Source organism: Tyto alba, unplaced genomic scaffold, assembly GCF_018691265.1.
Source record: "Tyto alba isolate M040663 unplaced genomic scaffold, T.alba_DEE_v4.0 Super-Scaffold_19, whole genome shotgun sequence".
Classification (NCBI taxonomy): domain Eukaryota; kingdom Metazoa; phylum Chordata; class Aves; order Strigiformes; family Tytonidae; genus Tyto; species Tyto alba.
In genome coordinates this window covers 4,239,372-4,251,935 of record NW_024881281.1, presented here as the reverse complement: position 1 = coordinate 4,251,935, position 12,564 = coordinate 4,239,372, and the positions used below count along the sequence as shown (strand labels likewise).

Here is a 12,564-nt window from a genome sequence, read left to right as displayed (position 1 = left end):
GCGTCTCCTCGTGCCATCAGAGCCATCTATCTTGTGCCTTCACGCCCATCGAGCTGCCACTTCACAGGGAGTTGCTCAGGCTCTCCAGCGCTCTGCACAAAGCCTGCACTTTGTAGCTGAGGTTTCCTTGCCAGCAGCCGACCCCGGTGAATTAAGTGATAATTAAGGATCAAAATCTTCTCCGCGTGGAGAGGAATAGCCAAGTTCTGACTCATCGGCATTTGCAGCTAGCCAGCAGGGTTTGCTGGATCCTGTCCCCATGGAGGTGGCGAGCCCCACGGCGACGTTGCCATCAGGGCAGCCGGGGGCCACGCAGATCCCCACCTCACCTCCAGGCACAGGGCTGGGGTCTGGCACTGCATCCAGTTGGAGTGGGCTCCATCCTGCAGGATTTAGCCCCACCGCCCCAGCACTAATGAGGCTCAAGGTTTGGGCTCCTCAGCAGCATCCGTGCTGGTGGGCATGAGCAGCCTTTTCCTGTGTGGGGCAGAAAGGGGAATCGCATCCTTGGTGTTACCATGGCAGTCGGCACGCCAAAGGTGACCTAAAAGCCTTCAAACTCTGGGGTAGATGTTACGTTTTTTTGTGAGGGGCTCAGGTGGCTCCACCACCTCCCTGGGAAGGTTGTATGAACAGAAAAGTGGAGAAGTGGAAAGTTGCGGCTTTGGTTTTGCCTGGAAATGACTCCAAAGAATTAAAGAAACGAACTTTTGGGTGAAGAAGGTTTCCCATTTGGCACCTCTGCTGTGGGGCTGTCACCCAATGCGTGGGCCAGCTCCTCCCCTGGCTGTGGTGGGTCTTCCTGGGGGTTCAGCCTATTCTCTTGTGTGGACCGCAAAAAATTTTCTAGTCAGGACTCAGATCCCTTTAAAAAATGTCCCACATGTAGATGGGTGCGTAAAAGTTCCAATGAAATAACATTTCTTGGTCCCAACTCCAAAACCAGTGTACTGCAGGGTGGGTGCTGGGACACCCTTGATGGCCCCATGTCCTTCCTTGTGCTCCGTGCTCCTTCCCGTGCTGAGCTTCTGCTGGCACAAACAGCCATGGCAGTGGCAGGGCCCAGGGAATTCCTCTGCTAAAACAAAGCTTCTGAGCACCCTGGCTCCATTTCTTACCTTGCATGGCAGGGGAGCCAGAGCCTAAAATTCACGTGGTCTTCATTTTCCATAAGAGCAATGCCCCAGACTCCTTTTTTCTCTTCTCCACCTTCGTGGTTGAAGATACTGGCAAAGGAGATTTTGTTTATCCTGAAGCAGGTTTAGGTGAGAGGAGGCTTCTTGCAAACCAGCTGCAAGGTAGAAAAATCCATCTTTTCTTTTAATTCCTTTCTTGGATTTTCTTCTTTTCAAACACTGGATGTTTAGTTGAGTAGAAGGATGTAAGGCTGGGAAACGTTGCATCTCCTCATTTAGATACTCTCAGACTGGTGCCCTCACCACCTGGCTGGGAAGGGATCTTTGGTTTATATGAGGAGGGATGGATGGGCTGGGGTCCCTGCTGGCTGGGACTCACCGAAGATTTTTTTTATTTTGGTGTGGGTTGAGCTGTTTCTCTTCTGTGAGCCTCTCCCTAACACCAGTGGCAATGGCCCTTCACCCTCCTGGTGCCGCTTCCTGCAGGAAGCATCTCCTGTGCCCTGTGTTGTCCTGCCTTCAGTGTTTCGCTTCGCTCACCCGCCATCTCGGCAAAATATCTCCTTCCCCGTTAGGAAAAGCCGACTTCAAAGCTACGGGATGCTGGCTTTTCTTGCGCTAATCAGGCGAGGCTCCTACAAGGCAGCTGTTGGTAGTTGAAAGAGCATGAGTGATGTTCCCCTCGGTCTGGGAGGTGATCATTCCCTGGCTGCTGAGATTCACGGAGGGGCAGGGAACACGATTGCAAAGTCTCTTTAATGTAAAAATAACGGCGGAGATCAAAGCTGCCGCCAGCCTTCGCCTCCCTGCTGCCTGGAGAGCGTGTGATGCAGCAGAAAAGCTGGAAAAGCACCCAGAAATCTTCCCTGCCTACCTGGGCTCTTGTCAGGATGTGTCCAGCATGGGTTGGTGGGTCGGTGTTGGCACAGGGCTCTCTGCCAGTGCCTGCAACCCTTCTGGGGGGAGAAGAGGCATTCGCCTTATCGCAGGGGCTGCACTAGGGGCATCCTCAGCCTCTTGGGGAGCAGCATAACAGACCCCCTCTTGCCCGAGCCCCCCAGCCCCACGCTGTGCCCGGACAGGCTGCCCCTCATCCCTGTGTGGCCTCGTCTGAGCTGGTCAAATGACTTTGCTGTGACGGCCCCAGGAGCCGTTGATGTTCACCTCCCCAAGGGAGAAGGAGAGGTGAAGGCAGCCCAGCTAGTTGCACTGGCAAGCAGGATTTTGTTAATGAATCAACCCCCTCAAAAAACACCAGATACTTCAGATTTCATGAAATGCGGCAGGTGGGAGGATCTTGAAAGGTCTCGTCCATTCATTGAATTAAATATCCTTGAGTCTAGCCCAAGGCTTAATAGCAGTGAAACCACCCACCATCCTGAGAGAAGGCAAATTCAGAGCCGCTCAAAAGATTCTGGGCTTGGAGGGCCGGGGCTTGGGGGACAGGTTCTCTGCCAGCACGAGGGCTAAATCCTGCCCTGCAGTCCCCGCTCCCAGGCCCTGTCTGCAGGCACCACTGCTCCCGGCCTGCGATCTGAGCCCGGCCGTGCCGCAGCAGCTCGGCCACGGTCTCCGTGGTGGGAAGCCGGGGTGCATGACAGGGGGAGGCAGAGAAATGCTGCAGGGGAAATTGGAATAGGCAGAATACAATCGCCTACATTTAAATAATACATGTAATATGCAATGAATAGATTGTGTTCATAATAAATATCAGAGCTGGCCAGATACTGGATACAATTATTCATATCCAGATACATTGGCGAAGTGATGCATTATTCATATGATAGCTAGCCCACGAATGCCAGGAATTCTTTGTTTAATCATGTGTTTGACAAACATCATGACTCATTAAATACATTATTCAGAAAATAGTATTTGATCAGGTCTAATAGGCGTACTGCAGACACTTAGAGATTTGGGGTCCCAAATTGCTTTACTCCAGAAGCGCTGAATGAGAATTGCTCCAGAACCGCAAGCACACTCATAATTTCCTCTAACTTTTACTGTGGTTTCTGTGCTCAGACTTTGAGGCATTTTGTGATGGAGCCCAGCACTGAATCCTCCTTTTGGTTTTAGGAGAGCTGGACAGGCCCAGGACACCGCCTTTTTCTGTTTTCTCTCCTTGCCAGGCGCTGCCTGTCCTTAAGCCAAGCAGGCATCACCTGCGCATCTGCTCCTCAGTCGAGAGCCTCCCAAGTTGCTATAGGGACCATAAGGGATCTTAGATACAGGAGATGCATCTTCAGGCTCCACTGCCTGTTAGGTGTGTGTGCATTGTGGAGAAGGGTCCTCAGTGACCCCCCTTCTCCCCTTTCCACAACAGGAAAGAGGCCGGGGGAGCGTGTGTGCGTTCAGAAGTTGTGAGTCAGCAGAGCGGGGTTGCTTGAGCTGCGCGGTGAGTCAGGACTGTAACCCAGGAGCCTGGGCTGAGTAGGAGGGAGAATAAGTTTAATGAGCAATGATTGTTCACTTGCTGCTTAGTTTTCTTCCAAGGTAGATTTTACTGCCCTTAACTTAAAGATCAGGACCCCTCAGAGGAAGCTGTCAAATCAGAAGCCGAGCTCAAGGGATGGGGTTTATTAAAGAGAGGCGAGGGAGGGGGTGATGTTTGAGTTAAAGGGCTCGGGATGGCAGGTGAGCGTGGCTGCCAGAGGCGTCTCTTGCTGTTCGTCAGGGAGCTGATTTTCTAACCCAAGGCATAAAAATTCCATCACATCGATTTCTCGTAATAAAATTCAAGCCAGTGTAATTGCCTTATGCCTGTTTCCAAAGGGAGGGCTGGGGCCGGAGCTGTCTGCTCGTCTGAGTCACTCTTGCTGCCTTCGCTTATGGGGCGGGTGCACTACCAGCCTGCTCGAGTTAAAAATACCGTCCTGGTGAAGGTGAACCGCAGGCAGTCAGAGGGACTGGGGTTCAGGGGCTGGGTCCGAGAGACTGGGAGGGCTGCCACGAAACTTTGCGGCTGAACCGCCTCTGGTCATCACACCCAGATGGGCACAAAATGTGGGGACCCACCTGAGAGGTGGCCAGAGACGCCGGAGGGAAATTGGGGCTGGGAGAGACCTGGCGGCGTCTCTGGCTCCGTAGTGCTGCTCGGAGACAGGGGCAGTTCCCACGTCTTGCAGGTGTGCCAAAAACTGCCTCGCAAGGGACCCGGCCCTGCACAGACACCTTAACCAGCCTGGGACTTCAGCGGGGACAGGGAAGGGGGCCGTCGCCCCCGCGCTGTGCCCGGCTGGGCTGCCTCCAGCACGCAGCACGTGCGGGTCTGCTCGGGGCGCTGCCGGTCCCGGGGGACGAAGGGGGATGTTCATTCCGCGGCAGGCCGGGGCTTGGGGACCCTGACGCTACCCCCGATTTGTCACCTTTCTCCCTTGGGGGAAGGGTTTGCCCTTCGATGGGCTGCAGCGGGGCAGCTCTGGTGGTCTGGCTGCTGCAGGGCGTCCCTGTGCCCTGGCTGCTGCAAAGGGCGGGCTGTGCGGTGCGGGGGGGACAGGAGCCGTCCCGGGGGCACACGCCGGGGCTGGCGGCTGCCCAGGGCTGAGCTGAAGGTCTCTGAGCTGTAACACGCTGCAAGGGGTTGGTGAACTCAGAGCTGCTTGTTAAGGTGGGAGCAAGGGGCTTCCCGTGTCCCCCTGGGCAGTGGAATGGGGCTCGGTGGGGCTCTCCAGCCTCTCCCAGTACGACACTGGAGATGCTGCTCTCCCTGCCACCACCGCTGAAGTTTTCCAGCCATTTCCTTCCCGGGATTCCGCCTGTCCCAGGTGGTTCTGGGGCTTCCCAGCAAGTAGGACATTGCATTTGGTATTTTCTTGTGCTTCTGGGTCATACCCAGACCTTGTCAGAGGAAGATCTTGTTACTCATGTTCTTAAGAGGCAAAAAGCAGTATGAAACCCTGCCTCCCCTGATTGTGCAGGAGACGGCACCACTCTGCAATTGCCGGCTGTAAAAATAAACCCCTGGCTGTCAGCTCCCTGTGAGGGCCACGCTCCTCTCCTCTTCAGCCCGGCTTTCATAACTGTGCACTTGCTTTCCCTCCCCAGAGCTTTGGCCAGATGGGTGTGGGGTTGTGCACGCCTGTGCCGCTTCTCGTCTGGAGCTGCTGCTGCTGCTCCTTTTTTGGTTTTGTTCTTTAAAGGAGAGGCGAGAGGAGGAAGGAAAATAGGAGATATTGTGCCTGCATTTGAGATTCTCTTTGAGGATTTTACTGTTGCGGTGGGGTGGTTTTTTTCACGGGTATCTATAGTAACGCTGCATCCAGCTACAGTTTTCTGGAGAGCAGCATTCCCCATCTTCCTGCTTGTATTATTTTTTTCCCAAGCCCCCTTCCTTAGCTGCTCCCCAGCACTGACAGTCCTTGTGCTGTGCGACTGAGCCATCCCCATGTCTCCCTCGCTGCCTTGTTATTCACTTGTGAACGTGAGAGTGGTCAAACCATCCACGGATGATAAACATCCATGGATGCTGTGCAGGCCAGAGGCATGGTGTGCAATTAGTTTGAGGCGGGATTGCAGGGCACTATTTATCTTTAATTACTTCTAAGCCTTCCTGAATAGGTCCTGTTTGTCAAAACCTGGCAATGTGGAGCGTGGTCCCTGGAGGCGGAGGTGCTGCCTGTGAGAAATGGGCACCAACAGGAGTGGGTGAAAGAGAGAAAAAAAATCAGGCAGCTAAAGGACAAGAAGACACTGCAGGAAAATTTTTAAAAAGGGGAGAAAAGAGAGAAGGAAAGGGAAACGCCTTTCCTTTATGGACAGGGAGCCCAGCTGGTCCCTGTGTGGCTCTGCTGGGGGCGTGGGATGGGGGGTGCTCCCTTTGGAGGGGGCTGGGACAGCTTTCCCTGGCCCCAGCTCCAGGCTGCGCTGCTGGGGGACGGCTGGTCCCTCACAAGGCAGCCACCGCCCTCCTGGTCCCCTCTCTGGGATTGCAGGAGCTGCGAGCAGAAGCTCCCTGCAAACACTAACTTTGTTCTTGTGTCGTTCCTCCTGACGCCCAGAGCGGGCTGGGAAGCAGCAGAGAAATGACTCATTAGCTGCCAGCTCAGGAAAAGGCATTTATAGCTTTTGCACAGAAAACAGCCTTCGCGCAGCATCGCCATCACTGCCCTCAGATGCAGGCTGCCATCACGGGCTGCATCCCGGGACCCGGCCCTGCGCAGGACCCCGCGGGGGCCGGGAGAGCGGCGCTTGGCTGAGGTGTGATGCCTTTCGCAGGCTGGGTCTGCAAATCCCTCCTGGTCTTGTCTGCAAGGTGGGAGAGGAGGTGGAGGACCCACCCTGCATGTCCCAGACAGGGCAGCCAGGTCCCCCACGCCAGGGGACACCCTGGGAGCTGCCACCCTCAGAAAAGGGCCCGAGTTCCTCGAGTGGGGAGCGAGGGAGGGACGCTCCTCCTGACCACACAGTCCAAGAGCGGGTTTAGGAAGAGCCTCCTCAGCCAGGTAGGATGCAGCCAGGCTGGTGGAGGCTCAGAATAGTTTTGCTTTAGTCACCAACGGCTTTGATGTTTTAATGGAAGCACTGTTAGGATGCTTGAGGCTCCAGGTTGCTTTTCTGAGGGTGCCGTGCGTCAGACACAGCGACTGTGGCGCCGCAGGGTTGTGATGGTCAGGGTTGGTGAGCCTGTCGCCGGAGGGAGCCCAATCCCCAGGGCGGTGACAGCCATGCCGAGGGGTGCAGGAGCCTTGGCCACGATGAGCTCTGAGCAGGAGAGACGGCCATGGTGGCCACGGGGCCAGCCGGGGCGTGCAGGCAGCTCTGCATGGAGAGACGGGAGAGGGGGCTGGGGGATGTGGCGCGGTGCAGCCTCCACCTCCTGCATCTCTCTCCTTCCTCAGACCCGGCCCGTCCTCCATCCCGGCAGCCTCGGGTCGCAGCTGCGGAGGTAAAGCAAACCAAGGTCTTGGGTGTCGCATTTAAACATCATGAGCTGCCCTGGCTGGGCTGTAGCAGGTGCCTGGGGAAGGGTGGCCTCGGAGTTGTCCCCTTGCTGGGGGGACCTGCAGCGTGACGGGGCAGCCCCTTCCCTCGCGCCAGCGCCTCCCCTCTCCCCGGCGGGCCCGCTCACCCCGAGCTTGTTGCAGGATCTCGGTCTGCGATGAGGACAAGTTCCGCCACAACGAGTTCATTGGGGAGACGCGGATCCCGCTGAAGAAACTGAAGCCCAACCAGACCAAAAACTTCAACATCTGCCTGGAGAAGCAGCTGCCGGTGAGTGGGGGGGATCAGAGCAGCGTCCCTCACCGTGGGCCCGCAGATACAGCATCTCCCTGCACCGTGTGGGAGCGTGGGCTCGTTTGACCCCTCAAACGTGATCGGGGATGGGGGGAGCCTCCCTCGCGCTGGGGAGGTGGGTGTCGGGCTGCGGCTGGGTCCCGAAGCAGCCCCCGGACTGGGTGCGTTCCCTCCCCCAGATAGATAAAACAGAGGACAAATCGCTGGAGGAGCGCGGCCGGATCCTCATCTCCCTCAAGTACAGCTCGCAGAAGCAGGGGCTGCTGGTGGGCATCATCCGCTGCGCCCACCTGGCCGCCATGGACGCCAACGGCTACTCAGACCCTTATGTCAAAACGTGAGTGCTGCTCCGCGGCCGGGCCGGGCGAGACGCTGCCAGCCCTCGGTGAAGCTGCGCTGTCCCCTCTTGCCTCTCCCTGCAGTGGAAATTAATTGATCTCATTAGGAGATGCAAATGAGGGCGTCACGGCAGCAGCTTGCATTCGCCTGGAGCGCGTTATTCCCCGGCAATTATTTTCCAGCGCTGCAAAGTACGGTGGGTGGGGGATCTGCCCGGTGGTGCGTGGCCGGGCAGCGGCTGGGTGGCCGTGGTGCCCCGCAGCTGGCTTGGTGCTGCCCTCGCTTGGGAGAGGGTCTGTGGCAGGGATGTGGCCCTGGGGACAGATTTGGTGGCCCAAAGCAGACAGGGACAGTCAGGTTTTGCTGGCGGCACGGTCCCAGCCCAGCGGGTGGTGGGGATCCCCCGAGCAGGACGGTCCTGGACCCTGTTCAGCCTTCGCTTTCCTTCCCGGTGGTGCCCCCCCAGCCTTTTTCCTCTTGGGAGCCCGCCCAGTCCCTGCTGGGGTGGGGACAGCTGCTGGGTCAGGTCTGGCCCCCCCAGCCGGTGACTTTGGGGTGCAGGCATCCCCCTTCCCCAGGTCCCAAGGAAGAGGAGGCTCCTACCGAAGCTCCCAGCCCAGCAGCGGGGCCACCGCTTAGAAAAGCTCTAATTACAACGTGCATGTAATTAGGTCAGACAGCACTTTAATCGCAACCCGTGGCTCCAGAGCCTGATTAACAGAGCTGAGGGCACATTTACAGGTCCCGCTGACACTTTCCAGTGTGACAGGGAGTACCTTCCTTTTGAAAAATACCAGCACCATTAAAAAAAAAAACAAAAACAAAAAACTATTAAAATGACTACAGTGGGCTGCTGCGACTCGGTGTCACCCAAGTGATTCGTGGAAGTCAGTGTCATCCCGGGGCTACTAAGGGATGCTGAGGAAGATGATGGTTTGCTGGTGCAGAGCCAGGCTGGCGCAGGGCCCTGCGTGGCTGCAGCTCCTGTTTTTTGGGTGGATGGTATTTTTCAAACTCGCTCGCCGCGAAGCAGGGGGGCCCCTGGCAAGGAAGGGCCGGCAGCCCCCGCTGTGTCCATCCCACATCCCTGTCCCCCAGGCGCTGACCCAAACTTGGGCACGTTCCGGGATGGTCTTTGTCGAGGGACAAACTGCACCTGGGAGGCCAGTAACGGAATTTATCGGCAGCACGCTTTCACCTTCCTATTTAATTGCTCTTTAGTAAGAGTGGAGGTGTTCGCATAAAAATCCACTCTGGATTTTTAAATGCTCACTAGAGGCTCAGTCCCTGAGGTAACATAATTCCTGTTGCTCTACACAGTTGTTTTGTAGGTGCCCGCTGTGCTGTCTGCAGAGGGTTGCACCTGCAGGGCTTCAATTGGAGCAGATAGGCAAGTGATGCTTCTCGTTACAAGCCCTAATTTTTTAATTATGAGCAAGATTGGAAAGTGTAAGGAGGAAGCAGAACGGGTGTTTAAAGGAGCAACACCACCACGGAACAGTGACTTTGGGCTGGCCCGGATTTCAGGCGCCCTCTCTGCTTGATGACACTTTAATCTCGTTTACTTTTAGGCCCTGGTGCCGCGTGGCAAAACAGCTGCAGGAAACAGCCCCGCACGAGGCTGCAGCCACTGCACTTGCTCCTGCTCCCTCTTACACGCCTGCGTGTGGTTTTTGTCTCCTGGCAAGGCTCTGGATGAGCAGAGTGGTCACAGAGTCCCAACTCTGGGCTGGGAACGTTTGATTTTGGAAGCTGGGAGTGTCTGTGCGGTGCCAGTGTCCCCTAGGGACTGGAGATGGGATAATCGGTGCTCTCCAGTGGCAGCCGGTGGCTCACCTCGTGCGAATGTGGGGAAATGCCGCTTCCCTCCAGCCAGCTCCAGCACTGTGGCAGGGGAGGAGCGAGCTGCAGGTTCGGGGGGCTCAGCCCTTCATCTCACCCTGCCCCCGCTGAGGAGCGGGTCCCCCAGCCGCCCCCCCCCCCCGTGCCCGGGCTGCCCCCCACGCTGACAGCGCGGACGGGACCTGCGTGTGACCGCGCTGCCTTGCTTTCGTTGCAGTTACCTGAAACCAGACGAGGACAAGAAATCAAAGCATAAGACAGCGGTGAAGAAGAAGACGTTGAACCCCGAGTTCAATGAGGTGGGGTTTTGCCGGTTGGGGTTCTCACCCAGGGGCTTTTCTCAGTCCTCGGTCTTAAAAGGGGGAAAAAAACTAAACCCACCCTCGGTCATTAGGTGAGGGATCGAGGTTGAGTGCCCTGGGGGTGGGAAAGGGCAGCAGCCCAAGGAGGAGGATGGACAGCCCCAGCCCCTTCCTGGGGGTCCCAGCCCACGCAGGAACCCAGCACGGGTCTGTCCTGACTGTGTCTCTGTTCCCCAACAGGAGTTTTGCTATGAGATAAAGCACGGCGACCTGGCAAAAAAGACCTTGGAAGTCACAGTGTGGGACTACGATATCGGGAAATCAAACGATTTCATAGGTGAGTGGGGCGTTCCAGAAGGTCTCCTTGGCCTCTTATCATCACCTTCTCTGCCTCTTCTTTTTTCATCTGCTGCTCTTCTGCACTTCTCCAGCCTCCCAGTTTTTTCTCCATCCCCACATTCATTCTTGCTGGGTTTCTGTTATACTTTTATCCCTCTCCTACACCTGAGCCTTACGTCCCCCACTGCCCTTCCGTTTTCAAATATTTTCTTCTGAATAAAAACCAGGTTTAGCAGGGACACTTCATGCATCTCTGTTGGATGTCGAGGCTTCTTGTGATTTTGTTACTGGTCACGGTGATTTATGGCTACCAAGTGCCCAGTAGCTCTGACAGCCGCTGCAGCGGCAGTGAGCATCCAGCCCTTGGCGCAAGGACAAGCTGCCTGGGGCAGGTCCCAGCCCGGAGCCCTGAGGGGCCGGGGAAGCCGGGCTGGGACCGCCCGTGTGTCACGTCAGGTTGTGGCATTGGCTGCTGTGAGAGCGGCTGCGTGACCTGGCTCTGCCCGGCCTCCCCCCGGCGCCCCCCAGCATCCCTCGCAGGGCTGATGCTCACCCCCACCTCTCCCTCTCCCCCTCTCTGTCCCTCAAGGTGGAGTCGTGTTAGGAATTAACGCCAAAGGCGAGCGGCTGAAGCACTGGTTCGACTGCCTGAAAAACAAGGACAAGAAAATCGAGCGCTGGCACACGCTAACGAATGAGCTGCCAGGGGCCGTCCTCAGCGACTGAGCGCCACGGGGCCGCCCCGGGCGGGCACAGCTCTGCCGGCCACGGCCTTTGGACTTGGCGCGTTTGCGGCTTTGGATACGGGGGATCGTGGTACCGGGGCAGCCGGGAGAGCGGGACGCCCCACGCCACGGCCTGGCTGCAGCGAGACCCTTCCCAGGGAGCGAGGCAGCGGCGGTTTGTTCTGCTCGGCAGGTCCCGTCCCCTGAGGCTTTTCCAAAATGCCTCTTTGCACCCTGACACACTCACGCGCATGCACATGCACGCGCACACACACACGTGTGCACACACACACACACACGGACACCACACGCCTGCATGCACTGCAGTTCTGACTCCTCCCCTAACTCTTTGCTATACTGAATTACCTTCTCGCTGCCTTGCAATTCAGTGGCAAAAATGAATGCATCAGTCTCCGTTTGTGTATTTAATATGAACAAAAGGCATCACTAAAACCCGGAACTATTTTCTCAAGGCGATTGTGCCATATTTCTGGTGGTTTGTCAGTCTCTGTGGTTTGGGCCTAAACAGTCTTTTATGCATTTAAAGCTCCTCCCTTGGAATGATTGTGTCCCCTGGTAACCTAGGAAGACTATTTGCTTTTCTTCCAGAAGTGTTGTGCTCGTCCTCTCCAGTACCCGATGGGAAGTTAGCCAGCAAGCTGAATGCGCTGTGCGGACCACGGCTTCCCTCTCGCGGTCCCCGGGATCGGGTGGCTTCATGTTTGCAGAGGTGGGGGGCAAAATAAAAATCTCAGCGAAGCCGCCGGCTGTTCCCACCTCCCGGCACCGGCAGCAAAGTCTCTCACTGCCCTCGCAGCAGCCGCTCTAATGCACCCACGCCTTCCCGCCCGGGGCCACGCAGCCAGGCTTCCGCAGGGCTATTTTCCCAGTACAGTTCGCTTTCAGGCGAAGTTTTTCTATCACTTCTCCCTTATTCATCTTTTTCCAATTCTTGCCGTTACCTAAACCCCAACCGAGGCGTGTTGCGCTGCGAGCCGCCGGCGTGCAGTGAGCTGAGGCGTGGGGCTGAGCCGGCATCGTGTTTGCAGAGATGCTCAGTGCTGACACAGCCGCCAGCTGGGTCCATTTTCCGCCTCAAACACCGTCCAAACCAACTCTGTGTGTACGGCACGGTAATAATACAATAATACTTAAGCCCAGCTCTCATCCTCCGTGACCCATCCTGGCCGGTCTCTGCATCCTCAGCCCCCCCCGGCACCGGCTCTTGTGCAAACACGACTTTGGTGTGTTTGCGCAAGAGCCGGTGCCCAGTGGGCCGAGCTGAAACTTTCTGCGAAATGCTGCACCTTGCCAGTTTTTGAAGCCTGTAAACCATGATTTCTTAGGAAGAGCTGCTGTTTCCCCAGGGGTCTCAATTACCGACAGCTTCTGAGCCCTGTAGCTGTGTGTGTGCGTGCGTGCGTGTTGCCGACTTCTCTTTTTTTTTCAGAAAGCACTTGGATGGATCTCTGGAAACCTATGTTTACTTTTCAAAGTGACGATCGTGTTATACCTTGTTTGATATGGGGGGGGGGGGGAGGGGAAATCAACATTCATAGGGGCTTTTTTAACAACTTAATATTTGTAATGCATTCTGCAGATATGCATGGATTTTATTTGAATGCTGGCAGTGTGTCAATTAGGCTG

At 56.4% G+C, this 12,564-nt stretch overlaps 1 protein-coding gene across 2 annotated transcripts in view; it reads left to right on the top strand.

Annotated features, from left to right (window-relative positions):
* DOC2B (double C2 domain beta) overlaps positions 1 to 11,668 on the top strand; it is a 34,780-nt gene extending 23,112 nt beyond the window's left edge. For both annotated transcript variants that reach the window (XM_033004787.2, XM_033004786.2), the window contains 5 exons: positions 7,220 to 7,346; positions 7,550 to 7,707; positions 9,769 to 9,850; positions 10,094 to 10,190; positions 10,782 to 11,668. In XM_033004787.2, coding sequence (XP_032860678.1) covers positions 7,220 to 7,346; positions 7,550 to 7,707; positions 9,769 to 9,850; positions 10,094 to 10,190; positions 10,782 to 10,918 — 601 coding nt within the window. In that variant the 3' untranslated portion in view covers positions 10,919 to 11,668. The remainder of the gene's footprint in view (positions 1 to 7,219; positions 7,347 to 7,549; positions 7,708 to 9,768; positions 9,851 to 10,093; positions 10,191 to 10,781) is intronic.
* Positions 11,669 to 12,564: the final 896 nt, after the last annotated feature.